This window comes from Dipodomys spectabilis, unplaced genomic scaffold (genome assembly GCF_019054845.1).
Source record: "Dipodomys spectabilis isolate Male_0828 unplaced genomic scaffold, ASM1905484v1 ptg000297l, whole genome shotgun sequence".
NCBI classification, from domain to species: Eukaryota; Metazoa; Chordata; class Mammalia; order Rodentia; family Heteromyidae; genus Dipodomys; species Dipodomys spectabilis.
The window spans coordinates 21,537,092-21,564,300 of record NW_024870974.1 but is presented as its reverse complement, the minus strand read 5'-3'; the positions used below and the strand labels follow the sequence as shown (position 1 = coordinate 21,564,300).

The 27,209-nt window shown below is 46.6% G+C and overlaps 2 protein-coding genes across 2 annotated transcripts; one reads left to right on the top strand and one right to left on the bottom strand.

Moving 5' to 3' along the window:
* The first annotated feature begins 2,357 nt into the window (after nucleotides 1–2,357).
* On the top strand, nucleotides 2,358–14,804 carry Elmod2 (ELMO domain containing 2). The gene is made up of 9 exons (XM_042701832.1): nucleotides 2,358–2,480; nucleotides 3,407–3,554; nucleotides 5,698–5,726; nucleotides 6,181–6,278; nucleotides 7,425–7,554; nucleotides 8,368–8,501; nucleotides 9,939–10,007; nucleotides 10,723–10,856; nucleotides 13,239–14,804. The coding sequence occupies exons 2-9, from the start codon at nucleotides 3,413–3,415 to the stop codon at nucleotides 13,382–13,384; spliced, it is 882 nt and encodes a 293-aa protein (XP_042557766.1). The 5' UTR covers nucleotides 2,358–2,480; nucleotides 3,407–3,412; the 3' UTR covers nucleotides 13,385–14,804.
* Nucleotides 14,805–16,993: 2,189 nt separating this feature from the next.
* On the bottom strand, nucleotides 16,994–23,597 carry Ucp1 (uncoupling protein 1). Its single transcript, XM_042701773.1, has 6 exons — nucleotides 23,325–23,597; nucleotides 22,280–22,478; nucleotides 20,614–20,814; nucleotides 20,429–20,530; nucleotides 19,305–19,485; nucleotides 16,994–17,318 (listed from the first exon to the last, which is right to left on the bottom strand). Exons 1-6 carry the CDS (start codon nucleotides 23,448–23,450, stop codon nucleotides 17,204–17,206), a joined length of 924 nt encoding a protein of 307 aa, XP_042557707.1. The 5' UTR covers nucleotides 23,451–23,597; the 3' UTR covers nucleotides 16,994–17,203.
* Nucleotides 23,598–27,209: the final 3,612 nt, after the last annotated feature.

Here is a 27,209-nt window from a genome sequence, read left to right as displayed (position 1 = left end):
AACATAATAGGTAGTTTGTACCTTAAAGTAACTTAACACCCTTAAGTGTCAAGGGAAGGGTCCTGCTTTTAATGCCAGACCCATAGCATGCTGGGACGGGAACTTTAACAAGAATCCTAGTGGTTGCCACAAGGTGGCAGTAGTATGTTTCACTCAAAACCTATAATCTGCATGATTCTACAGGAACAGCTTCCTAAAACCTTTGAATTGTGCTGGAATCCTGGGTTCCCCTGTCACATATTTGGGTCACAGCCTGACAATCAGTGTGTTCCTCCCTTTTATTGCCAGTGTGACACTGACATTTTTAATTGTCAATATCATAGAGGGAGTATAACTAATTACTTACACTGTAGGAAAACTAAAGTTATTTTCAGAAAATTTTCTGATAAGGGTAGTTTATTTTTTTTTTGGTTCGGTCGTAGGGCCTGAACTCTGGACCTGGGCACTGTCCCTCAGCTCTTCAGCTCAAGGCTAGCGCTCTACCACTTGAGCCACAGCACCACTTCCGGCTTTTTTCTTTTTGCTTATGTGGTGCTGAGAAATCGAACCCAGGGCCTCAGGCATGCAAGGCAAGCGCTCTACCACTGAGCCACCTTCCCAGCCCCAAGGGTAGTTTATTTTTAAATCTTAGCTGGAGTGATAAACTATCTAGTTGGATTTGCCTCTACCACCCTTAAATCTGAGTTTCTCCTTGTCACAATGCCATCATCATTATAATGAATTGCTTGATATTTACAGTGATTATATCTAATTCCAGTCTCATCAAATTGTGGCAGGAAGCTGCAGAAGTCAGATGTCTGTGATGAAAGACTACTAGAGCATACATTATATTTCTTTTCCTTCCAAGAAAAGTGTGCTGAGTGAGATCGAGGTAATTTTATCCCACTCTATCACAAAAATGAGTCACAATTAGTTTGCTATGACAGAAACTTTAGATCAAGGGAAGCCATGATACTAACAGCCTCTCCTTTTCACCCGTGTCTGGTGCTGCTGTAGTTCTTTTTAAGGGTCTTGCTTTTTATCTAGTCAGTTTGGACACTGAGCCTCATATTCATGCTTCCTACTATATCTGAGAAAACAGGTGTATACCACAACACCCAGCTAGGATTCTACTTTTCATGTAGTTGTCTTTTGTCTGCTCTCCACCTTGCCCTTCCTTTTCTAGCCGCATTGGTTTCCTTCCTGTTCCTCCCAACTGAAGTGTCTACAATCCTCCTCTTCCAGATGCCCTCGTGATAACCTTCATTACTCATTAACGCCCATCACGTCACCTTACTGAGCTGATTACACCGTACGTCCTCCCTAATACCCCTTTTACCCATTTCCCTTAACGGTAACACTAATACCTCGCCCCATCTGACATTCTAAATACCTGGCTGTTGGTGTGATATCTGATTCCTTTGTGGGGCGCTCCCCGATGCGCAACAGGCCATCAAGTACGAGTCTGTGTTTGAGGTTTCTCTCTTTTTCTGTGATGAACAGTTAAAGAATGTTTGATAAGTTGTTATTATGTCCTTATACATTATTATTTTGGGGGAGGGGAAGCCACACTTCGTCTGTCAACATGCGGGGCTCCCGTGCTGGCCTTGGACACGTGCACGGACCGCACTTCTTTTTCGTGGCCGGTCACCACCCCGGGACAAACCCGGGGCGGAAGGCGGGGAGGGCGCTCGGGAACCTCAGGTGGACGCGTGTCCACCGGCACGGCGTGGCTCCGGGGCTTGGGGCGCCAGCAGGGGTCACGGGGGGGGGGGGTCGAGAATCCAGAGACCGAGCCACGCCTCGCCCGACCAGCAGCGCCCGGGCCCCGGCGGGCCCCGGGAAAGGCTCGCCCCGCCGCACGGCGCAGGCCACCCCGACACCGCCGGTCCCGATGGGGCGCGGGGTGCGGGAGCGAGGGGGCCACCCGACGTGACGCCGGCGGCCCCGACCCCGACCCGCGCGCGCGCCGCCCAGCCCCGCGCGCGCCCTCCCCCGTGGTGTCGCTTTACTACTAATCGTGGGCCCCGCGCGCCAACTCCTTCGCTGCGGCACCGTCACAAGCTCGGCGCCCAGCGCCCGGGCCCAGGCCTCTCCTCCACCCGCAGCACCCCCGGGTCACCAGCGGCAACAGCCCCGGCTCTCCAGCCGCGGCAGCGCCTGGCCTCCGGAGCCGCGTCCCGAGTCCACGCTGGCGCTGGGCGTGGCGCCCCGCCCCCGTTGCCAGGGAAACCGTGGAGGCGTCCGGGCACCGGAGCACTGCGCACGCCCCCTCCTTCACCGCTGGCGATAGGCAGCGCGCGGGCCAATCAGGAGAGGCCGAGGGGGCGGGGCCCCGAGCCCGGGGAAGGCGGTCCCGGGGCTTCCACGCCCTCACTTCCGGGTCGCGGTGCGCGCCGAGAGCGGTCTGCGAACGGCGTCCTTTCCGTTGCCGGCTCTTTGCAGTTGGGGAAACTGAGGCAGCTGCGGCTTTCCCTCTGGTCCTCCGGCGTGCCTGTGAGGTGGCTGCTGTTTCTCTCCCCTCCCCCTCGGCTGCTTGCGCGGGGCCCGGCGGCGGTCGGCGGGGCTTTGTGCCAGCCGTTCCCGCCCACCGCGCGCGCACGCGCACGCGCACGCGCACGCGCGAGGGGCTCGCGCGGCGACTCTCCGCGGTCGAGGCCCGGGCGGGCCGCCGCCGGGTCCGCGGTGCGGGGCGCGGGCGGGGGGGGGGGGGGCTCGTAAAGACGCCGGCGCCCGCGGTGACCGGCCGGGCCGCGGGGGGCGGGGGCCCGAGGCGCGTCCCGGGCGCCCCCGCCGGCGCCGCGTCCCCCGGCCGGAGTTACCCGGGACCGAGAGCGGAGGTCGGGGACCCGGGGTTTTTGACTTCCTCCCGGAGTAGCCGCTGGGTGTTTCTGCCGTTCGTCCACCGAGAGGGAAACCGTCCGTTCTGCCAGGTGCGGTGTCCGTCCAGCCCGCACGCTCCCGATGAAAGCCGGGCTCCCGGTTCCTCCGGCGCCCGCGCCCGCCGGGGTCACCCAGCGCGTCGCCCTCCCTCCCCGGCCGCGCTCCCGTCCCGAGTGCCACCCGCACCCCGCACCCCCAGCACGGGACGCCTGAGCAAGCCTGCCCCGCGCGGCCCCGCGCCCGCGGAGCCGCCGCCGGGGAACCCGCCCAGCTCCTCCGCCTTTTGTTAGGGTTTCTTTCTGAAAGCGACCCCGGACCCGCTTGGCCGGCCGTCACCGCGCCCAGGCTGCGGTCACCGCGCCCAGGCTGCGGAGCACCCTGGCACCGTTTGCCTGGAGGTCCGACCCCCCCCCCCCCCCCCCCACACACACACACCGAGCAGACGCAGGAATCCATAGTTTCCACAGAATTTCAGATTCGGTGTGTGGAACAGAGTAAAAAAAAATTTTAAATTTAAGCTTACTTGACATATTTCCTTTTCCAGGAAAGAATGTTAATTTCTTTATGGGAGTTCTTCTATGGGCACTTTTTTCGATTTTGGATGAAATGGCTCTTACGACAGATGACTGGAAAGTGTGAATTACAGCGCATTTTTGACACCTGTGTGGGTGCACAGAGGACACACAGGATAGGTAATGTTACAACAGAAATACCTAAAACTGCTAAAAATTTAACTCAGAACGAATATCTTTTCTCACTTCCCACAGGCAGAGTGGATTCCTTATATATTCTGGACAAGTCACTTAAACTGAGTTTCATAAACTTGGTAATCTTTGAGTCTCTGTATTTCTAAAGCTACATTATAGATAAAGAAAAGAACAAAAACCTGACTACAAAGTCCGTATCTGTGCAAAGAAGAATCTAGTCTAGGTTCTTCCATATATCAGTAGTTCTTCAGATTATAGATTAAATTGTTGTAGAGAAAAAAAATTGAGACTACCATATCCCTTTGAAAACTACAAATTAATATAGACTAGTGCTGGAAGGAGTGTCATGGTCTAGATTCAGTTTTATACTTCATTCATCTCTTAATTTCATACCCATTAATCCCATATGGGATTAATGCCCCATGTGAAGATTAAGACTCCAAATCTGCAGTCCAGTCCTATTACCTGTAGCCAGCTGGTTACTCCTCTCTTGAAATGTGACATGTCTGAGATGCACTGTGCTATAAGGTACACACTGGGATTCAAAGCCTTTATATAAGAAAAGAAGGTCAAAAGCTTGGTTACTCAGGAAACTGATAATCTAAGTCACCCTAGGCAAAAGTCCCAGAGAGTCTTTTCTCCAATTAACTAGCAAACTGCTAGACTGGAGATATGGCCCAAGTTGAAGAGCTCCAGCCATGAATGGGGAGGAAAAAGACCTAGTGAAAATTCAGGACCCTGAGTTCAACTCCTGGTACACCAAAAAATTGTAAAAATGTCTTATTAATAGCTACTTATATGCAGTGCGTGTTCTTACTAATTATAAATGATGGTATTTTGGGCCTGTTGAGTTAAGTTTATTAAAATTAATGTTGTGTGTTTCTTTTTAATGCAGCAGTAGAGAGTTTATAATCCAGATGTGGCTTGTATTTTCGCCTTCATTCTAGTTTTAACAATCCTACTCTCTTGCCTTCTAAAATATGCCAATTTTTCAATACTTATTCCCTAAATTAGACCATAGATGGGTGAGAAATGTGTTGGGCATCTCTCTCTTTTTTTGTTTTTGTTTTTTTTTTGGCCAGGATAAGGAGGACCTGGAAACCACCCCTGCAGCTCATGATATTATGTTAAGTAGAAAATCATGACTTGTGTTACCCAGATGAGAAATGAGAGGACGGTATTCTGCATGACTGGTGTGTAACTGGTCGAATGACAGGCTGCCTCGGGCGATGGATGATTGAGGTTTACTTACTTCCCTAGTTCTTACAGCCTAAAGCTGACTTAAATTATACCCTGCTCTTTTGACTTGCCCTTTGGACTGCTCAGAACAAAGTACTTTTTGATAAGAGATCTTTGCAGGCTGCTTGGTATGTGTATTGTAATGTGGGGAAAGAACTTATGACAAAGCTTTACTTTGGGACAAAAACATTCTTCTTGGATTGTTCAAATTGCCTACAAAAGGAACTTATTATTGTGTGTGCCAGACAAAATTTTTACTAGACTAGTGAAAATGTGCATGTCATTCTTGAAGCCAAAAGTGGAGAAGTTATCCTGTTCTTTAGGTTTAGGATAGTCAGATAATCTAGTCTTTGTCCCTTTGTTCTTTTTTTTTGTCGGTCGTGGGGCTTGAACTCTGGTCTGGGCGCTGTCCCTCAGCTCTTCAGCTCAAGGCGAGCGCTCTACCACTTGAGCTACAGCACCGCCACCTCCTGTTCTTTTGTTCTTGTACTATTGCCAGTGCCTTAAATCTCAACACTACTGACAGCTTTCAGTGGAAGGGAACATAGTAGACAGCACTCACTGTAGTCTTCAGATGAATATCTGGGACCTGAGCTATTCTTACACTTTGGGGACTTCACTGAAACACAGGATTCTGAAGAAACTAGGTTGGTGTCACCTGTTTGGCTTGTTATGTTATGGTTAAGATCTTTTGAATTAAACATTCTTTTGTATACTGTATACTATAATATAGAATTTTAAAGTGTTTGCCATGTGATTCATATAGAAATTGTATCTTCTCCAACTTTGAAAGTGACTTAATAGTATTTTATTATTTTATAGTGTATTTATGGAATAATTTGAAAACTGCACGTAAATGGTAATGTTCTTTCTTTTTTTATTATTTCAGAAAATTCCTTGACATACTCCAAGAATAAGGTAAGAAAGAACCCTACTAATTCTCAGAAACTTAGTTTTAGTTGTTGTTAAAAAAAAAAGACTTTAAGTTTAAAATTATTTTTAGTGTCCTGCCTAGTGATTTTGCTATAAAGAAAACTTAAGTGAGATTTTCTCTCTCTAGAAATAATTCTCAAAACACATGTGTGTTTATATGTGTGTATGTATATATGTGTGTGTCTGTATGTATGTGCCTGTGTGTATATGTGTGTGTATGTGTATGTGTTTCATACACAGAGGTTTTTGAAGAACTGGAGGTGTGGCTCAAGTGATAGACTATCAGCTGTGAGCCAAAAGCCAAGCAGGAGGGAGAAGCCCTGAGTTCAAGCCCCAGTACCAGCACCGAAGATAAAATAGGATAAAATAAGAAGTAAAATGCACTTCTTTTTTCAGCTTTAAGGGCTTCTTCTCATTCAGCTTTCTTCCATACAAACAGATTTTACAGAAAGCAACTCGGGTTGCTGAGAGTGAAGTGGACAGATGTGTTAAGGATATAATGAAGGTGAAGAATATTAACCCTGAGAAGGACACGAGGTGTGTTGCTCTCTCATTCTCCTTCTTGGTTGAGCATTTACAATCTGTGGGGTCTGGGCTCATGTGCAGCTGTGAGCTCCAGAGCTGATCAGCTTCACCCTTACCCCAGCGGGTGAGCAGCCAAGGTCTGCAGCGAGGGGGGTCCCGAGCAGTGAGTGACAGATGCAGAGCTGAAGCCTGGCTCCAGGTTCCCAGGCCCTCACTGTTCCTAATCTGCCTTCTGCCTTGGTCAAGGTAGCAGGCCATTCCTCTCCCATGGTTAAATAACTTTGGCCTTCAGAGTTGAGTTTTCATGTCTTCCTCCTGTGAAGTCTTCCTCCAGTGTGGGCCTTGCTCAGTCCTCCCACCGAGCTCTCTGTCCAGCCTTAGCCCTCGGTGCTGCAGTGGGCTCAGTAGCCCACAACAGGAGGTGGCAGATCATTGTAGGTTGGTTTACTGTCTAGCATCAAGGCTGTTCTGACAGATTTAGAGTTGTCTTCTGTCTTTTTACAAGCTCCACTATCAGATAAGTGTTTAAGATTAGAGCAAAGCTGGTAGAGGAAAGAAGTTAGGAAAGTGAATCATTCAAGCAAGAAATGGCAAAGCCATGAATAAAGCAGGTGATTAGTGACTTGAGAATTGCTTTCAGGGACATTTCAGAGATTAGAGATTGGCTTAGGGACCTTCTGATGTATGGTGTTGACAGGGAAGGTGGATCGGAACTTGGAGTGCTCTGGCTTGGGGAACTAATGGCTCGTGAAGTCATTAATAGATTTAGAGGCTCACTTTAGAAAGAGGTGTTTTCTTCAGGAGAGATAGGGTGTTGGGCAAAGAGACAACCTGTTGTGGACTACATGGAAGTGAGGTGTGTCAGTGTCACCTGGCATGAAGATCTGGGAATGCTTGGACTGCCCAGAGGAAAGGCAAGAGAGGACAGAGCCTTGCCATCACCAGGTTGGCCGTGCCTGCCACAGCTTGGTGTCTTTGTAGGCCTGTCTTATGTCCTAGGCAATGCTATGCAGTGTTTGCTATTTAAGGAGGCTCTTGATGCCTCCTGAGAGCCAGGATGTGCTTTCTAAGTAGACATAGGAGCCACAAACTGTGCCAGACATTACAAAGATAAGAGGGTCTGATTAAAAAATAATAATAATCATTTCATCATTTCAGCTTTAAAATCTGCATGAGAGCATGCTTACTGCAGATAACAGGATATAAACAGCTCTATTTGGATGTAGAAAATGTGAGGAAAAGGCCATATGATTCTGATAATGCACAACATGAGAAGCTACTCCTCAAGGTAAATTATTATTTTCTGTATTTAAGTGATTGAACACTGGAGAAATTAGTCTTGACCTGAGTACAGTCTAGGAACATTCCAGAGGCTTAGTTAAACTTTCTGGTTTCTTTGCTTCTTGGAAAATTTTCTCATACTTGATTTCATGAATGTGAACAATTTTTAGCCAGTTTTTATGACTTATTGATAAATATCATTAAAACATATTCAAATTTCATTTTAATGCTTATAATCCTAAAGTTGGTTATAAATCCATAAAGAACATTCTTTTCAACCAAAAATTGTGAGTCTCCAGCCTCAGATTTCCCTCCAGTTTTTATATAAATTATACTGTGAGCTTGGTGTATCTTGATGCTCTGAAATCTTTTGGGATTCACAGAATGTTAATTGCCAAATAATGCCATGATAGATTAAACATTAAGATAAATAAAGATTATTCAGAACTTTCATTTTTTCTTCATGCTTAGTATTGTGTTCTTAAGCAAGCAGTTTAGCAATTCTAGCATAAGGGTTTTAATTATGAATAAAGACATTATTTTAGATTTCTGGGTATTATTTGCTACCTTTTCAAAACCTAAAAGTCATTTTCATTGGAATAAATCCGCTACAGTACTTAAGATGATTAAAGTTCTTAAACTATTTTTTTGTTGAATTTATAATTTGTCTACAAAACTTCAGTTGAAAGTAATATATATATATATATGTATATATATATATATATATATATATATATATGTGATTAAGTTATGAGAAAAAATTATCTTGGCAAATTAATACCACCAGTATTATTTGTAATGTGCAAGCATATTCTTACAGCTCTGGAATCTTCTGATGCCCACGAGTAAGTTGAAGTCAAGAATCTCCAAGCAGTGGGCTGACATTGGTTTCCAGGGTGACGATCCCAAAACTGACTTCAGAGGCATGGGCATCCTGGGCTTGATCAACCTGGTGTAAGTGGAATAGACGCTCTCTTCTCCCAGTGATTCCACACCATCTCCCATCCAGTGAAATTCTTGAAAGCATTGTTTCAGACTCTCTTGGGTTTAATAACTGCAGGGCCAGTGTTTACTGACATGCTGACCGTAATGTGAAAACCTCAGAACTGCATATGTGTGTGTGAGAGAGAGAGAGAAAGAGAGAGACACATACACACACACACACACAGATTTTCTTCTTCCTTCTGGCCTCCTTTTAAAAGAATTTTGTGTCCTCTTCTCTCTGGTCTCTGATTCCATTTGGAGAAATCAGAACAGATACAAGGAGGAAGTCTCTTTCTGTTCTCCTCCTGTGCTAACAAGTGATGTAAATCCCTGACCTAGGGCCTGTGTGGACTCCATCTCTTTTTATTTGATACTCTTAGCTCAGGCTGGCCTTAAACTCATGATCCTTTAGTCTTCTGAGTGCATTACAGCATTACAGGCATGAACCACCATACCCAAGGCAGATTGACTGCTTTGAGTAGTTTTACTGCTGATAAGGAGTTGTGTGTAGAAAGGAGTGAAATTCATAGACTGCTTTGTTAAATCACAACTGAAAGATAACAATTTTTTTTTTAAGTGTAACAGCCTACTAAGGGCATTTTAGAGTCAACTCAGGGTTAAAGTAGAAAACTTAAGAGTATGTAGGAGAGCCTTAAACTAAGCAGGACTCTGTTGATTGTGGACTTACAGATTAATTTGAGGATCAAAGAAACTAGGTATTTTGTTAAAATTTTATTGTACCTGTGTACATACTACCACATGTGAGGTGAGCCCAAAGTTTTCCCAGTTTTTACAAACTCAAAAAGTTTACACTGATGTACACCAAAAGGATATATGTAAGCCTACAAACAGGTGGCTTTTTGGTTTTTTCTTTTGCTAATTCTTTGCTAATTCTTTGGCTTTACTGCCGGTGTATTAACTGGACTGTTGGCCAAGTAGTAAGGTTTGGGGGGCTTGGGGTGCAAAAGAAGGATCCTGGCTTTCTTTTGAGTGCACTGAAAATGGTATGAGCCGAAGCAGACTTGCTGGCAGTGCTAGGCGCAGGCTGAGGTGAGAGGCAGGGCACGCAAAACGTGTGTTTTGACTGTTTTATACAGATGGAATAAACATGAACTCTGTAGAGGTGGTGTTTTTTTGTTTTTTGTTTTGTTTTTAAACATAGATTGGAAGTCTCTTTAGGCAGTTTTGTAGTTAAAGCAAGTCTTGCCTAGAGCCTATGGTCTTGCTGAACAGGCTAGATCCACCAGGTTAAATACTGACCCAGGACATCTTGTGAGTCACACAAGTGCCTGAGGTGGGGGTGGGTGGAGCCCGAGAGCCAGGGCTATCCTCCTCACAGTGCCCCCTGCTCTGGTGTCTGAAGCTGGGGCCTGCTGCCTTTTCATGATTGTCTCTAAACACTTGTAGGTATTTCAGTGAGAAGTACACCAAGGAGGCTCATCAGATTCTTTCCCGCGCAAACCATCCAAAATTAGGGTAAGCTGCATACAGGTTAAAGAAACTTGTCTCTGGCATTAAGATAACCATGGTTTAAAGGTCTTTCACGGTATTTCTATTGATATGCTTTTACTAATTTCTAATTGATATGCTTTACTGTGTAAGGTAGTTATATGACACATTATTTTTAAAGTAGATTGTGATCACAAGTGAATTTTACATTTATTTCTATAAATCTTTGTCATAAGAGATAGTTTATAAAATGGAGATTTTTTTTTTCTCCAGGAATACACTTGAAATTTGGAATAGAAAATAGTTTTGAAACAGCAAAATGACAAATAGCTTCAGAATTATAAAGTGAAATGCAAATTGAAGTCAAATTATTAGCTCTTATCATTATGTTTATGTTCTGATGATATATAATCCTGAAAAATCATAATAACGTTAGATGTTAGAAATTAATACGTTGGGAAGGGAGAAGAAAATACCAGTATATCAATGAGATTTGGTGAATGTAGTTTTCTTTTTATGTGTCATATAAACAAATTATTTTTTTGTTTCTTAGCTTCTATCTAGAAGCTTTAGGGAAAAAAAAATGTTTTGGATCCATCCTTTTTTTTTTAAATATTATGTAGAGGTTATTGTAAAATCCATGTTAAACTTCCTTCACTTTTTCCCAATTCCTTGTCTAACTTTAACTTTATTTTGTGAGCTTTTTGGCTAGCTGGTATAACTGGTAATGTTTCTGACATAGGTATTCTTATGCAATAGTTGGAATCAATCTTACAGAGATGGCTTATAGCTTACTGAAGAGTGAAGCATTGAAGTTTCATCTCTACAACTTTGTTCCTGGTATGCCAACAATGGAACACTTCCATCAGTTTTACTGTGAGTATTACAACAAGCTAATACTAGATTTCACTAGAGAATTGTCAAACTGTAAGGAAGGTATAATGGATTTCCTCTACTATCTCTACCAACAGAGAAAGCTTCATACTTATATGTACTATGTAAGATCTTTGAAGGCTAAGAAAATAATAGTACATGGGTCTCTAAGAGTATTTTTTACTTCACTCTATATTTACTCATAAAAAGGAATTTGATAAGGCAAGTACTACATGTACAGATTTAGCAGTCATACAGATTTTCTGTAGACATTCACTTCCTAGCCTGCTACAAAATGAATTTTCTCTTTTTAAATCTATAATGAGTGCTCTGGAATCAAAGGTGTAGACTTTTAACGATTATTTTTGTTACTTGATTTTTTGTTTTGTTTTGTTTTGGTTGGTCGTGGGGTCTGAACTCTGGGCCTGGGTGCTGTTCCTCAGCTCTTCAGCTCAAGGCTAGCGCTCTACCACTTGAGCCATAGTGCCACTTGCAGCTTTTTCTGCTTATGTAGTGCTGAGGAATCGGACCCAGGGCCTCATGCAAGGCAAGCACTCTACCACTGAGCCACCGTCCCAGCCCCTGCGACTTGACTTTTTAGTATTTTTTAATTAACAGTTGCACAGAGTTTTCAGTGTGGGCCCCAAATGCCGGGTGTCTTGGTCACCACCCCTCGCGTCGTCCTCCCCGCCCGTCCATGCCTCAGCGGACGTAGTGCAGTTTTTATATAATGTACATTGAATAGAATGTCTGTATTTTTGTTACTTTGTAAGAAAAATCATTTTAAACTTCACCTCCTGTTTTTCAAGGCCAGGTTTTCTGTAGCAGGCTGGGCCCCATTCAGTGCGCCCACACAGTTGTTACTGTCACTAACATGTATGGGGGCAGCAGTGGGATAGTGAGGGTTTATTGAACCAGTTCACTATCTGAAGCTGTCGCGAGCAGTGAGTTTACATGTCACTGAGCCTCATGCTCTACTTTCCTTGATCTTTTTGTGTTTTTGGAACATTACTGCGTGTTGTGGGGATATGGCAAACCTTCCCTAATGCATGGTTGGATCATAACTTCAGCCTGTGTCAAAGGTGTCCATGTCACAGTCCGCCATCGCCCTCCCGCCTTTACCCCTTCATTCCTGTCTACATATTGAGTCTCTCTTCATCTGTCTGCGCCTCTCCCTCCCACGTGGAACTACATGGTAGCTTCCATCTTTGTTATTTGATTACTGTAGTGTTGAAACTCTTCAATTGTCCACACAGGATGTCGGGTTATTTAAAATGAAAATCTAGCCATTTCACTCACAGAGTTCTTCAGAGGATCCTCATTCATAAACCCTGTGTGATCTGAGCCGTGGTATCCTTCCAGACTTAGTTTTGGCCACACACACACACACACACACACACACACACACACACACACACACACACACACACACACCCCCCATGCACACCACATGCGTTCATGCACTTACATACACTCAGAGTCTACAGTCATGGCAGTCTTCTTGACTGGGCTGTTGCAGGTCTTGCACACCGGTTACCCAGCACTCCAGAGGCTGAGGCAAGAGGGCTCCAGTAAAAGCCCAGCCTGGGATCACATAGTAGTCTCAAAAAGCAGAACTAAAAGAACCCACGGATGAATGCAATGAATGTAAACACAGATAAATCTGAGGAAATAAACCAGGACTGGCTAGGAATGTGCCAGTGTCTCTCCCTGCAAGTGCATACTAGGCAGCTCGGGACAGCTGTCGCATTTCCCCCTTCTGGCCACAATGTGTATTAATTTCCAAAGTTTTCGCTGTAATTGTATTAGAGATGGAGCTGAGGGAGAGCCCCTGCTCAGTTGTACATTTGTGAGTAATTTCTGTCCATACACAGTTGTCTGAATCTAGGCCCCAAATGCATTTTCAATCAAAGATAGAAAATAGTATTTAAAAATAATAAGACTGCTATCTTTAGTCCATCTTTTAGAGCTGAGAAGCAAATGGAATTTTTCCATAGGCTTCATTGATTTTTCTTACATTTCCTACTTGTCAAAATTCTGGTTTAGCATATACCAAAAGATCAATCTGAAATCTTTATCAAATTGAATTTTTGAAGCTGTATGTAGTCTTGGAATGGGCTAGTTTCTAACTATAGTGTTTACATTGTGACCAATCTTACTGAAATGGAATTTTCTTTTTTTAAGTTTTTCTCTGAAACTGGGCAGGTGCAGTTTTGTAAAGTCACTGGTGCTGAGAAAAGTCATTGAAAACAGCAAGTTCCTAATACTTTTAATGCTATTTTGATGATTGCATCCTAATATGGAATGTAAGGGGGTAGTTACTTTTAAAACTGAGTGGTTTATAATTTTATTAATGAGAGTGACATGTTTTTTCTTTTATTGCAGGTTATCTTGTCTATGAATTTGACAAGTTTTGGTTTGAAGAAGAACCAGAAAGCATTATGTATTTCAACCTATATAGAGAGAAGTTTCACGAAAAGATTAAAAGACTGTTAATGGATTGCAATGTAGCACTTACTTTAAAAATATAAACCATCCATAGAAGCTTCTATTTCTACCACATTTTTGCACACACAACAGAATTTATACGTTGTAATAGAAATTGTCTGATCAATTACACTCTTATATATAATTTCCTACAAAAATTCTTCAGAATTTCTATTTAAGAAAGCTAGTGGACAATCAGTGTATGTTTACAGTTTATGTTGATACACTGCTCTCCAAAGGTACCTTATCCTTCCAAAGACCCCTCTGTAGGGTCTTACCACTGCAGTCGGGAACTTAGGACTTAGCCCATTCATGTCAAAGTATAAATCAGGTATTTGTCACTTGGTTGATGAAATTGTGTTCAAATCTGTTTTCATCTTTTTGATGTGCGATAGCTATCAAGTTGAGATGTTTTTCAGTGCTCTTCAAGGATTTTAGGTTTGGGTCCAGAAATACATGTTTTTTTCATTGGCTTTGCATTCTTTTTGCTTCGGGGCCGATTAGCACCAGGTCCTCCTCTGTGGTCCTTTGTCTCCATCCCAGCCCCTCATCACTGGTAGCAACCAGAGTCTGGAGATGGCCAGGAGCGGGGAGGGGGACCGTGGGAATAGTGGCCTCTCTTTTGGTTTCTCTGATTACTTATGGGAAATGAGTGAATAGCAGGATTGGTGACCATCTTATTTGTATTAGAATAACATGCTTTAAAGTATGACTGTTTCCTTAAGACTTAGAAGCATTTGTTAATAAGCTTCTTTGCATTTTTTCAGTTAAGAACCTTAGTGCTTTGCTGTGAGAACCTATCTGTGTTTATGAAAAGCAAATGATATTGCCAAGAAAAATCTCATTTTTTTTTTCAAAAGAAAGTTTGTTTTGAGAAGCAAAAGGAAAGCTTCCATAAGCCTTGGTTAAGCATCCTAGGTGTATTGACTGCCGGTAACTTGGCTTTTGACGTCCTGGTGTTTCTGGAAATGACTTTGGACCTGAACTGAATGGGCTTGTTAACAGCTTGAGGATGCTGACTGTGCATTTTGTAGAGCGTTGTTCTCCTCAGGGCTCAGGAGGTAGCATGTGCTGTGATGAGAACCTCATAGGAATGAGTTCTTGGTGTGCTGTGGACATTTCTCCTCATCGCCAGTCGGCCTCGAAGAACTTAAAGATAAGAAAGCTCATCCAGTGGCTGAGGTCTCCTTACATCTTAGGGAAAGAAACCTGGTTCACATGTAACTTAAACGATGCTTGCACATTGTTTCATGGGGTGTTTGTCCATCAGGCGTGACAGGCAGGATTCATACTTTATTTCTGTTGCTCATAGCTGTTGAAGAGCTTCAGTCTCCAGACTTGTCAGAGACAAGAGAGAGCAAACGTCCAGTGGGAAACCCACAGATGCAGTGTTACATAACACATACCTTGAAGTGCATGGATTAAAATTATTTTTTCCTCTGTAAGATGAAAGTATTTTTAAAACTTGGTTCATTTTATTATAATGGTAGTGATTTAGCTTTCCACTGTTACAGGAATGTAATACTTGATGTCCCGTGGGGAACTTCTCAACCTTGGTAACATATTTACTTACAAAAAACATTCTGGTGCTTTCTCTCTCATCTAGCTAGAGTTTCAGGATGTGTAGCAAAATCCGAGCCAGATCAGGCATTAACTATGGAAGTTCATTGTATAAGGTATTAGTAGTCCATGGAAAGCAATGTTGTTTGTCTTTAATTTAGTGCTAAAAATACTTACGTTTAGTTTTTGATCTTTGAATAGCTGAGATCTTGAAGTAATTTAAATCTTTATTAGTCTGCATAATAAAAGTGCTTGAAGCACAGAAGGGTTCTACTCACATAAGTTTTTCCCCTTTCAGAGATGGGAGGGGAAAAAAACCAATTCTAATGATGATCAGAAAATATCATAAGGTTTTCTCAGTAATGTGCTTCATTAAATCCACCTATTTGTACATTACAGAGATTGTTTGGTTTTGCTCAGAGTAATCATTAGCCATTTATAGAGAGTTTGATCTGAAATCCACCAACAGATTTAGAAATTCGGACATCCACAAGGCAAGCCGCCACTAGCTGTGCACAGAGTGTGGCAGAATTCTGACTCAGGTGATGCTGATAGGCAGAAAAGGAATAATGGTGTAACTATTGTTCATGCCATCCTTACTCTACCTTGTATGTCAGATTCTTATGTCATTTTAAAATCCATATTTAGGATCTTTCTGTAATTAGTAAAATGTCAGGGTAGTAAGAGAGTATGATGGGATTAAAGTAGCAGGATAATGACATTTGCATTCGCATCCAGGAAGTGGAGTCAGTATGGAAGGGAGACACCATATGTGCAGCTTGCAGAAAGGCACCAGACAGGAAAGCTGTAAAAGTCTGACCATGTTTCCTAAGACAATCATTAAGGATTTGGGAGAAATCGGGTTGTATCTGTGACCCCCTTGTGAATAAATGTGGAACTATAGCTACACATTAAATCTGTGTCTTCAACTGGCACTATTTATACTTCCAAAATCAGAAGCTTTCTTAAAATTACCCATCCTGATCTTTTTCTACTTTTAAGAGCTACTTGGATTTATATGTATTTTTCTATGTGAAAATGGAGGAACTCCTTATTGTTATTCCAGTGCTCACAAAATTGTTCATCTACTGTCTGACTTCTCTGAGAACATTCAGTGGAATAGAATTGGTCAGAGACTCACTCAGAGGCTGAGCCTCATCTGAGTGGAGGAGGGTGGCTTATTTCTAGAACAGGGAAGATGGCGGTGCCGGGCACAGGAGAGGAAGGCTGGCTGGGATGACTACAGTGTTATTATCCTTGGAACAGTAGAAGCCAGCAGGTAACTTCTCACAGTAAATACCTTCTCTGTGAACAAGACCAGGGAAGCTTTAATTTCCTTTTTTTTTTTTTTTTTTAAATCTGTGAACCTCTCCACACAACAATTTTTAGGTGAAAGTTAATGGAATTGTTAGTACACCAAGGGAAGCCATGAGTTGTTTTTGTTTTTTTTTTTTTTCTGTCTTTGGCTTCTGATGAGAAAAGTTAAAAATGTGTAGGTAAGACCTAGCTGCCACATTCCTGCTAGAGGGCAGTGCTGTGTTTTTCTTACAAGTATTTCAGTATTTAAGCAGTAGTGTTCCCTGGAGGAAAATTTCTTGCCCAGTTGGCAACTTAAATTAACTTTTTGTCTACTTTGGATAAATCAGTTGAGTTTTAAGTAAATGTCGTAGTGTGAAGTGTGATGTCATTTTGTTTGTGATGTTAAGTGAGCAAATAAAAATGTTAAACTTGTAAGCCTTTCTGTCTTTCTGTCTTCCCCACACCTTTTTAAGTCACTTAGTTTCATTTTCTGTCGTGCTGCTGCAGAGGAATTAGAATATACAGAAATCACTTGGCTTCAGTGGAAGGATGCGAAGATTTACTTCATCCCTGACAGATCGTGTGACTAAACTAGCCACAGCCACAAGTCTCATGCCACAAGAGGACAACCGTGCAGCGCAGCTTTACCCCCCCTCCCCCCCCAAACAGCCCGGGCTTGCTGTCGGGCAGTTTCATGGTCTCACTTTATTCCTCACCGTCAAATCCAGGCGTGCACCCTAAATGACGACCTTAAAAGGTATTAGCAATACTTTATTGAATATATGAACAGAAAACTGGTTAATAAATAAAAGGAAATGGTAATATTTGCTTCTGTTTTCCAACAGTTGGAGTGATAGTGAGTGTTCCTCCTCTTCAGTCACACAGTTTAATCCCCGTATAGTCAATCGGATGCGGTGACTGGGCGTTGCAGGGTGAGCTCCAGTGGGGTTTGTCGACAGGGGAGGCAGTGCAGGGCTTCCTGGGTGCTGCAGGCCCCGGGCTGCCTAGGTGGTGCAGTCCACAGTCTGCCTGGACTTGGTCAGCTCTCGTTTGAGCTGCTCGAAGCACACAAACATAATGACGTTCCAGGATGCCAGTCGCAGGAAGGAAGGCATGAATCTAGAAAAGCACATGGCGCCATCATGAGTGTCTTTGGAATGCACTGTGTGTGTGTGCACATGCGTGCACATGCTCTGGTTCTGGGGCTTAATTAATCTCAGGTCCTGGGTTCTATGCCTGAGCTTTTGCTCAAGGCTAGTGTTCTACCACTTGAGCCAGAGCATCCTTAGATCTTAGTATCCTAGGATTACAGGCGTGAACATGGTGCCTAGCCAGCCATCTGGCCATTTGGAATTCTTGAAGCTCTTCCTGTACAGGCATTTTACGTTTCTCATCTTGCCATTTAAATGAAGTATTTTTCATTTATCCTCTGCCCCAAATAGTGTCCAGTCGGTGTCCTAGACTGTTTCAAAATAACAAACCCTGGCAATCCTGTTTACCACATTTGAGATGATCATAGTTCCCGGCCAGCCTGAGCAAGAAAGGAGTTAATGAGAACCCACCAAGATCGGCATGGTGGTGACTATCTATAGTCTCGGACACCTAGGAGGTAGAGGTGAGAGGATCTGAGGTCAGCCGGAGCAAAAACAGGAAACCCTATCTAAAGCCAAAAAAGGGTGCGGCCATGCTCTACCCAAGAGGTAGAGCACCTAGCAAAGAAGGCCCAGAGTTCAAACCCTAGTATCATAAAAAAAAATCCTCAAAGGTTTTCCCCATCCCATAAGTCTTGATCTATTTCTCTTGACTCGCAGATACCTGATAATTTATTGTGGAAAAATATATAAAACAACACTTTAGCCCTTTCTACATGCGCAGCTCAGCGCACTGTGAAATGGATGCCGTCAATGGGTGCCTCCCTCCTCGGACAACTCTCATCCCCCTGTGAGCCTCTGTCCCTGCTCCGCGACCCCCTCTCCCGCCCCCACCCGGTGGCTGCCAGCTATTTCCTGTCTTCGTGCATTCGGCCAAGTGAAGCCCCATCACACTTGTCTTTTTGTGTAAGAGTTATTTTGTTTGGCATAATGTTTTCAAGATGAATCCATAGTGTCGTAGGTCCCCTAATTTGAAAAAAATACTATTAGTGGTTAAGAACATATGTGCTGGAATGGTAACCCCTTTGTACAACTACAATAAAAAAGAACTCATACATCCATGTCCCATTAACTTTATAATGTATATCATTTGCATTCATATAAGTAAGTGCTAGAGGCATGGCTCAAGATGTAATGCATCTGCCCTAGCCAAGTGCAAGAGCCAGTTCAAACCCCAGTACTGCTGACACACACATACCTACTTACATGATATCTATCTATATATATCTATATATTTATATATAGATATATATATAGTAAGTGCTTGGAGCTTTTTGTATGATGCATATGGTGCATTTGTGCCTATTTTATAAGGTCTGAGGCACTACCTTACAATTTTAAAGGGTTCGGAATTTTGCTATTTTGCTACTAGTACAATCCTTGCTCACACTGTATTTTCTCAGGAAGGTAGTTGCAGTACAATAGAATATTTCATTATGGAAAATTCTATCTGTTGCCCAATATAGTCTATCAGTCTGCTAGACCCGTAGCAACTTCTGTATCATTTTTCTAGGTCAGCAACAATGACTTTTTCTAGTTTTGCTTTAATAGAATTTTTGAAAAGGAGGCATCCCGGTAGTAGAGAGCCACCCTGGGTTCAACCCTGGCGCTCCCGACACAAAAACTAACTGCAATTTTTAAAAGGCTGTCAAAATAGGAAAATCAAATCTTTTTTTCCTCTCACCTCCCTCTGGTCTAGAGTTGTACCTCACGACAGAGTATGTTCGAATTTCCAGTCTTGGGGAAGGGCCCTGATGTTTAAGAAGCTCTGGACAAGGCTAGCTAGTGTCTCTCTCCCAGCTTTTTACTTCCTGACACAGGAATTGGTGGACTGGAGCCACCTGTGCTGAAGTGCATCACGGGTTAAGTGAGATCGGTAAGCGATGTGCCAACTGTTACTAGACAACAGTGTCCCCAAACACAACACGACAGACAACAGAGATCCTGTCCCTACCCTTTGAAGAAAGCTGTCGGCCCTTCCTTGGTAAGCATGCTCATGGCACAGCTGGGCACACTCAGGTACTGTCCTGGCGGGGAATTAATGAATCTGGTTTTCACCACATCCACCGGAGACGACAGAAGTGTTGCGGAGAATCCAGCGATAAGAGCCGACAGTAAGTGGCAGGGGACATCGTCTAGGAGATGAATGAAAGAAGTCAACATCGGACTGGGGGTGGGGGAGGGCGTCCTCACCTGTCATCTGTCACGTCCTTATAAACCTGCTGACAACAGGAGGTCATCTGCATACATGAAGTGGAATAAGTAAGGTTACACCCGTGCTAGGAAAAGATGGTCACTAGAACATGGATAACGGATAGCAAACGCTCCAGGAAACCAACTCAGGCTTCTGTGTGTCCTGGCCTCACGTCTGCTATGTGGGCATCCTGGGAAAATGTGACCCATGACCCAGTGTGAGGTGCAGAGGGCTCTACCACTTCCCCACCTCACAGCATTCTCTTTGCTTTTCTAGATCAGCAGCAACGACACGGAGGAATTGGTGGCTTGCTTTCAAGCAATACCTGAAAGCCTGGATGCTGTAGGCTGTAGAGAGGGGAGCTCAGAGTACTCAGCGCTGCCTGGACCGAACACCTGCCATCACTGAACTTGAGCTGCAGTAAGGTCGTCATCAAAGCAGAACTTCAATGTCTGTCTGTGCTGTAGATTCACCTATACTTTTGTTTTTGCTTTTTGTTTTGGTAGGGAAAGCAGTGATGAACTTGCTACAAAATCAGCCTTTCTGGAGAGAGGGTGTGGTGGATAGATTTCCTGAATGCTGCTGTGTGAAGCACAAGAGTCTAACCAAAGTACATCCACTAACGTTAAATGAGAATTATGCTGATATAAAAATACAGTTGCATTTCATTTCTTTTTTTTTTCGGTAGCAGCCAAAAAAGTAGTGTAGGCAAAAATGAATAGGGCTCAGCTTTTAAAGTTTGGGGTTTTTTTTGCATTTCTCAAAAAGTGACATTTCATGTACAAAAATTGCTTTAAAAAAATAACCGATGTGGCCACAGACTCCCCGAGATGAAGTTATAAACGCGCAGACACGTTTGGGATGAGTCCACACGAGGAAGTTACCTGCTAGGATTTTGTTTCCCACGAAGAAATCCTTCACCAGGTCGTAGGTCACGAGCTCTGTGCAGTTGATGATGACGCTTCTCAGCAGGTTAGGTGAGGTCCCTGGAGAGAAAACGCTGCGGGCTGAGTCTGGTGTGTGACGCGGGAGTTGTGATGATTGTGTCGCCCGCCTCACCGTGACTTACCTTTCCAAAGCGTCGACAGGCTCTCTTTGGTGGCGATAATTCTGTACGCGTTGTAGGTGCCCGTGTAGCGAGGCTTGAGGCCGTGGAGGTGGCTCTGTGCTTGCATTCGGACCTTCACCACCTCCGTGGGTTGCCCGACAAACACGGCCACGCTTCCGGTCATCAAGCCAGCTAAGATCTTGTTTCCCAAACTTGGTGGTTCTATCCAGAGAAAGAAAACAGCCTTGTCAAGACAAAAACGGTCAAGACCCCTAATGCTCCCACATTTTAACTTTGAGTGGTTCAGAGTTTTCTATTCTTCTATCTTTCTACTTCCCTCATGTCAGTTGGAGATAGACTAGATCATAGCTGGGCTGCACAGCGTTGATTGAAGCGCTTTGAAAATCAGGGTTTTCAAGGCGCCATAAGCCATGCCTCTGTGAACAGTGGCCTAGTCCTTCCCAGAATTCATCTGAGCCCTCCTCTGTGGTTAGCGGTTCCCCAGCAATGTCACCATGCTGCCTCTTCTTCCTGCTACCAATGATGGCACAGTTTACTGGATTCATCGTTGGGGACAGCCCAGTGGACAAATTGCCTTAATAGGGGTTTCACAAATCAACTTGCAAGGCTGGGAATGTGGCTTAGTAATAGAGTGCTTGCCAAGCACGCATGACGCCCTGGATTTAATTCCTCAGTACTACATACACAGAAAAAGCCACAAGTGCCACAGTGGCTCAAATGGTAGAGTGTTAGCCATGAGCAAAAGAAGCTCAGAGAAGCCAGATGCCGGTGGCTCACATCTGTAATCCTAGCTACTCAGGAGGCTGAGATCTGAGGATTGCAGTTCAAAGCCAGCCTGGTCAGGAAGGTCCGTGAGACTCTTATCTCCAATAAACCCCTCAGAAAAATGGAAGTTTTGAGTGCTGTGGCTCAAGTGGTAGAGTGCTAGCCTTGAGCTGAAGAACGGAGAGACAGCGCCCAGGCCCAGAGTTCAAGCCTGAGACCAACCGAAAAAAAGAAGCAGCAGCAGCTCAGGGACAGTGCCCAGGCCCTGAGTTCAAGCCCTGCAACTGACCCAAAAAAATCAATTGCATACTTCTTTTTCTTTCTAGACAGAAAAGCTCCAATTTGAGGAAGAGAGCATGTGCAAGTGCTGCTGTTTTTTTTTCCAACTTGTATGACAGCTACTACCTCGTGTGGTGCTTCTTTTTGGGGCTGGGAGGGGGGGGAGATCTGGTGCTGGGGATGGAACCCAGCACTACCACTGAGCTACGGGGGGCCAGCCTTGCTTACTATTCCCCCCCAGTACTGGGGTTTGAACTCAAAGTCTTATATCTGCTACGCAGGTGCTCTATCCCTTGAGCCACGCCTCTAGCTCTTTTTGCTTTACTAAAAATGGTCCTGTATCCCCCCCCCCCCCCCCCATCACCATGACCATCCTGGGATTCCCTGCCTTCCACCCAGCTGGGGTGACAGACATAGGCCCCGCCCTGGCTCATTGATTGAGATGAAGTCTCAGGAACTCTTTGTCCAGCATAGCCTTCCACGGGGACCCTCCCATCTCCCAACCGCCCAGGAACCGTCACCGGGATTACAGGTGTGAGCCACACGGCCCCACCTGGATTACAGTTAGTGAGCAGAGCTAAACTCGGGCCGGGGGTGAGGCGGGGTGTGGGGTGGCGCTCACTGTCGGTCTCGGCCGCGAAGTACTCCTGGGCGGTCTCGTAGAGGCCGATGCGCAGCGAGGCCGAGCTGATCTGCCTCTGGATGCCGGCGGGCAGCCCGCTGTACAGTTTCGCGGGGCCTTCGGTTTTGGCCAGCGTGGTGATTGTTCCCAGGACCCCCTTGTACTTGATGCCGCTGGACGTGGGGCTCTCCCCTTGAATCTGGAGATGAAGAGGGAATGGCGGTCATGGGTTCGTGGAGAGGGGGTGAGCTTGGTGAGGACCAACTATACACCTAAGCTGCCTCGTTGTGTGTGTGTGCGCGTGCGCGTGCGCGCGCGCAGCCTCCGTCTCCCTACACTAGCAGGCTGGGACGGTTCCTGAAGAGCCTGGGGATGAGAGACTCCTGGCTGGAGGATGCTGATAGCCCCTGTGCCCCCATCTTCCCAAGGGTCCCCCTCCCGCCTGGTCCTCCTGATTCTGCAGCTTATCCGGAAAAACAACCAACCAACCAACCCCCCAGTCCTACTCTGAAGGGTCCCAGCCTGGACAATCTAACTTTTTATATGTTTGGCCAGTCCTGGGCTTGAACTCAGGGCCTGGGCGCAGTCCCTGAGCTTCCTTTGCTCAAGGTTAACGCTCTACCACGTGAGCCACAGCGCCACTTTTGGCTATTTCTGTGTATGTGGTACTGAGGAATCGAACCCAAGGCTTCATGCATGTGAGACACTGCGCCCTGTGCCCCCTGCGCCCCCTGCGACCCTGCGCCTTGTGCCCCTGCGCCCTGTGCCCCCTGCGCCCCTGCGCCCCCTGCGCCCCTGCGCCCTGTGCCCCCTGCGCCGCTGAGCCCTATGTCCCTGCGCCCCTGCGCCCCCTGCGCCCCTGTGCCCTGCGTTCCACGGCCCCCCGGCCCCTATGTCCCTGCGCCCCTGCGACCCTGTGCCCTGCGTTCTGCGGGCCCTGTGCCCCTGCGCCTCTGCGCCCCGGCGTCCTGTACCCCGCGCCCCTGCGCCCTGCCCCGCGTGGCCCTGCACCCTGCGCCCCGCCTCGGACCCAGCCCCCACGCACCTGCAGGCGCACTTTGGCGGTGTCCAGCGGGAAGGTGATGATGTCGGCCAGGCAGGCGGACACCCCCGCCGAGAACATCTGGACGCCCATGGTCGGGTGCCCCTCCGGGGCGGCGGCCGGCGCCATCCCTGCTCAGCGCCCGCGGCCGGCGACCCCCGACGTGGAGTCCGCCTCGCCGCGCTCCTTCCCCGGGCGGCGCTCGCTCCTCTGGCTCTCCGGATGGGGTCCGGCGGCGGCGGCGGCTGGGCCGAGCTGCGCGCTGGGGACCGAGAGAGAGTCGGGGTCCGGGTCCTCTCCCCACGCTGCGCCCCGGCTGCCGGGCACCGCTGCGCCTCGGCCCGGCTCGGAGAGCGATATATCCCGGCGGTGGGAGCGGGGCGTGGGGAGGGCGGGGCGTGGGGAGGCCGGGGGGCGTGCTCCAGGCCCCCACCCCGTCCTGCTGCCCCAGGACGCACGGCGGGGGACATCCCACAGCCCGGACGGGCACCTCGGGGCACAGGATGACGGGGCGTGGCCCTCAGCCTTCCATGAACCCGCTTCCCGCTCCTCACCGCTCCGTTCTCCCTTGAGTCCCAGCCCCCCCCCCCCCCCCGTCCGTCCGTCTGGGAGGGACAGGCCAGGGCCCTGCGCCAGGCACCGCCGCCCTAGGGACTCCATGACTCCTGGAAAGTCATCTTTCCTCCAGATTTTGTTTCCAACTGTGTAAAATGTGGCCCCTTAGCCGCGCCCAGGCCTCACCTATGGCAGTGTGGGTGAGGGTTGGGGCCCGTGGGGGAGATGTCCCTGTTCTCTGCGCCAAGGTTTCCTTGGAGCAGTTATCGATCCACTGGAAAACGGTTTTAAAATGTCCTTAGAAAACAAAAGCAGGAAGTAATAAGAATCAAAGGAAGAAAGAAGGGAAAGGACCGGATCTTTCCTTCCAGAACGTTCCCCCTGCCAACCCACAGGACCTGTGAATAGGGTGCGCATCTTCATTGAAATCTTCCAGACCCTGCTGGTGCTGCACCGAGCAGTGGCCGGCAGACGGGGTCCCTTCCTCCAGGAGCAGAGCCTTTGAGACACCAAGCTTGGGGGATAACTCTGAAATCAGGTCTGAGAAAAGATGCCTGCTCTGTCTCAACGAATCCAGCCCCAAGGAGCGTCCAAGACTTGAGGAAGGAGGGCAGTGTGGACCACGCGGGGAGCTCTCAGCAATCAGAGGGACAAACGCGCACAGGCAGCTTCTGGAGAGCGATGGCGGTGGGCAGCGATGGGAAAAGGGGATCGCAGGCAGCAGTGCGCTCTGCCGGCCTGGTGCGCTGGGAAGCTGGATGATGGGAAGGAGAGAGGGAGACAGGAGGACGTTGCTAGGCCTGAAGCCCTAGAAACCCAGTGGAGCTGCTCTGAGTGCGCGTTTGTGTTCTAAGCTCCTCACCTCACACCCGGCTCAGGGCTCCCATGTGCGTGGCACATTCACCTGATAGGGCAGTGTGGGAAAGGACGGGATGTGGAGTGCAAGAGTTTCCTTGGGTAAACGCTGTAAAGCGAGTGTTTTGACAGATAAGAAGATGGCAACAGTTGGTCAGCTGAGAATGCTTTGCAAACATGAAGTCCATATTTCCGTCATGAGACAAAGGAAAGCCTGGTTAGTTAGGTTCGGTTCTGATGCTTAGGGTGGCTTTAGGGAATGCGGCTATGCACTGCTTTGTGGCTATCATAGTCTGTTACAATATGACGGCCGTTATGGCTAAGCAGAGGCTGTCTGTTATGACATGAATAAAATATACAGGCAGCATTAATCCTTGCTGGCTCCTGACTCCATGGAACATCGGGTCCTTATTGCCACCCGGACCTTCCTTCCGGAATCCCCCACAGCGCTTCTGTCTGAAGTAGTTTTATTTTCACGTTTTCTTTCCCCATTCCAAATTCAGACAGGACACATCCCATGCAAAAGCCAAGAATGATCTGAACTTTCAAATGCAACAGCGCATATATTCTAGAATTACTTTTATTTTTGATAGGAAAATGCCAGATGTGATTAGTATTGACAGAAAGCAAATAGTAAATTGCTATAGTGCTCTACAAAAATAAGCTATCCCTTGTGGCTTTTCTTTTTTAAAAAAAGTTTTTATTGTCTTTAAGTAGTTGTACAAAGGAGGTACAATTTTACAAAACAGTTTGTGAATATAATATGATGCATCTTTTTTTTTTTCATTTGTGGGCCTGAACTCTGGGCCTGGGCGCTGTTCCTCAGCTCTTCAGCTCAAGGCTAGCGCACTACCACTTGAGCCACAACGCCACTTCTGGCTTTTCCTGCTTATGCAGTGCTGGGGAATTGAACCCAGGGCCTCATGCATGCAAGGCAGGCACTCTACCACTGAGCCACCTTCCCAGCCCAATATAATGCATCAGTGTCACCCCTTCAACACGCTCACCCGCTTCGGCCACCCGTTCCCTTGATTTCTTTTTCTGTACAGTGACCTCGTGACTGCATTCTCTCCTGGCCCTTCGTTCCTCTGCCCTTCTCACCCGGCTCCCCTGCCCTCCTGCAGGTCCCACATCCCAGTGCTTATTTTGCTGGGCTTTGACTTTGTCTTTTTAAATGATGGCACTCTGTGAGCTCATCGTTACAGAATCACTACACATTCGTCCATTCATCTTATCCAAGAATCGAGGCTCCCTTTCCTCCCATGCCCCAGGCCGGTGCCAGCCTCCTGCGGCCAGCGGAGCGGAGCTGACCGGACTGGACCGGATGCCGCCAACCTTCAAGGCTGCCTCATCGCAGTTCTTGCAGCTGCGTCTCCGGCCAGCGGAGCACTCGGGTTTGGAGCCCTGGGCCGCCCTGTAAGAAACAGAGCTTCCCTGAGACTGCTGCTGGAGTCCCCCGTCCATCCTCCACCACGCGCCAGCCACTCCGTGAGAGCACTTGTAAGTGCAAATTTCTCTCTATAGGCCCACCTGCCAGCTGACCAGCTTTAGACCACGTCATTTCTGTTGATGCCAGTAGAACAGAACTAAGTCTTGACCGAGTTACTGGGTCTTAAAAGTGTGAGATTGGAGGCACACATGTTGTATAGGATTTGGGAGGTACAGAGTTTTTACATTTGTAGTGTAAGAGGAACTCACAACGCACTTGTGAAGAAGCAGGGTGCACGGAAAGCTGTTTTTGTTTCATGATTTAAAGGCAGAGTATGACAGGCTAGAGGGAAGGCGGGAAGGAGAACTATGAAAAAAGGGAGGAAATTAAAGAAATAAAGGACATAGCTCAACTAGAAAACAGGAGGCGCTGCAGGTGTGCTCAAGTGGTAGAGCATTGCTTTGTGTGCACAAGACCTTGTGTTTAATTTTCCATGCAAAAAGAAAGAGAAAGACAGAGTGAGAGAGTGAGTGAGAGAATGAGGAAGAGTGAGAAAGGAGAGAAAAAGAGAAGGAGGGAGGAAAGGGCGGGGAATGGGTGGGAGGGAGGGGAAGGGAAAGGAAATCGTCCTAGTCCAGAGCAGGTAAGGACAAACAGGGAGTGAGGACTTGGGAAAGGGAGACATTTAGCACGGCTTGCTGGGAAATCAATGTCTGCCTAGACACAGTCAGATGCCAGACTTGCTCAACACACCGTCAGCCTGGACCAGTGGCAGCTGAACAGGGTGATGTGCAAGATATGAAGCTGTCCTTGAAAGGTCAGGGGAGAAGAGGAAGGCGCAGGTCAGACAGGACACAGAAGCTGCAAACAGAAAAGGCTGAGCTTGCAGGCTGGGAGAGGCTCTGTGGAGTAGGAGAAAGTTTGTCTGGGGCTAGAGAGAGCAGTAGGGGAGAGGGTGAGGGTGGTAACCCCAAAGGGTCAGGCTTCCTGTGCTCTGGCGCCAAGAAGCAGAAAGGTGAGGCTGAGTGCAGTGTGAGCAGGGGTGACGA

Excerpts from the sequence above, each read along its gene's own strand:
- Elmod2 (XM_042701832.1), top strand. The coding sequence starts at position 3,413 with ATGTTAATTTCTTTATGGGAGTTCTTCTATGGGCACTTTTTTCGATTT. Across the intron at positions 10,008-10,722 it reads GCAAACCATCCAAAATTAGG|GTATTCTTATGCAATAGTTG; the intron begins GTAAGCTGCATA and ends TTTCTGACATAG. Across the intron at positions 10,857-13,238 it reads ACACTTCCATCAGTTTTACT|GTTATCTTGTCTATGAATTT; the intron begins GTGAGTATTACA and ends CTTTTATTGCAG.
- Ucp1 (XM_042701773.1), bottom strand. The coding sequence starts at position 23,450 with ATGGCGCCGGCCGCCGCCCCGGAGGGGCACCCGACCATGGGCGTCCAG. Across the intron at positions 22,479-23,324 it reads CCGCCAAAGTGCGCCTGCAG|ATTCAAGGGGAGAGCCCCAC; the intron begins GTGCGTGGGGGC and ends CTTCATCTCCAG. Across the intron at positions 20,815-22,279 it reads CTTCGCGGCCGAGACCGACA|AACCACCAAGTTTGGGAAAC; the intron begins GTGAGCGCCACC and ends TTCTCTGGATAG.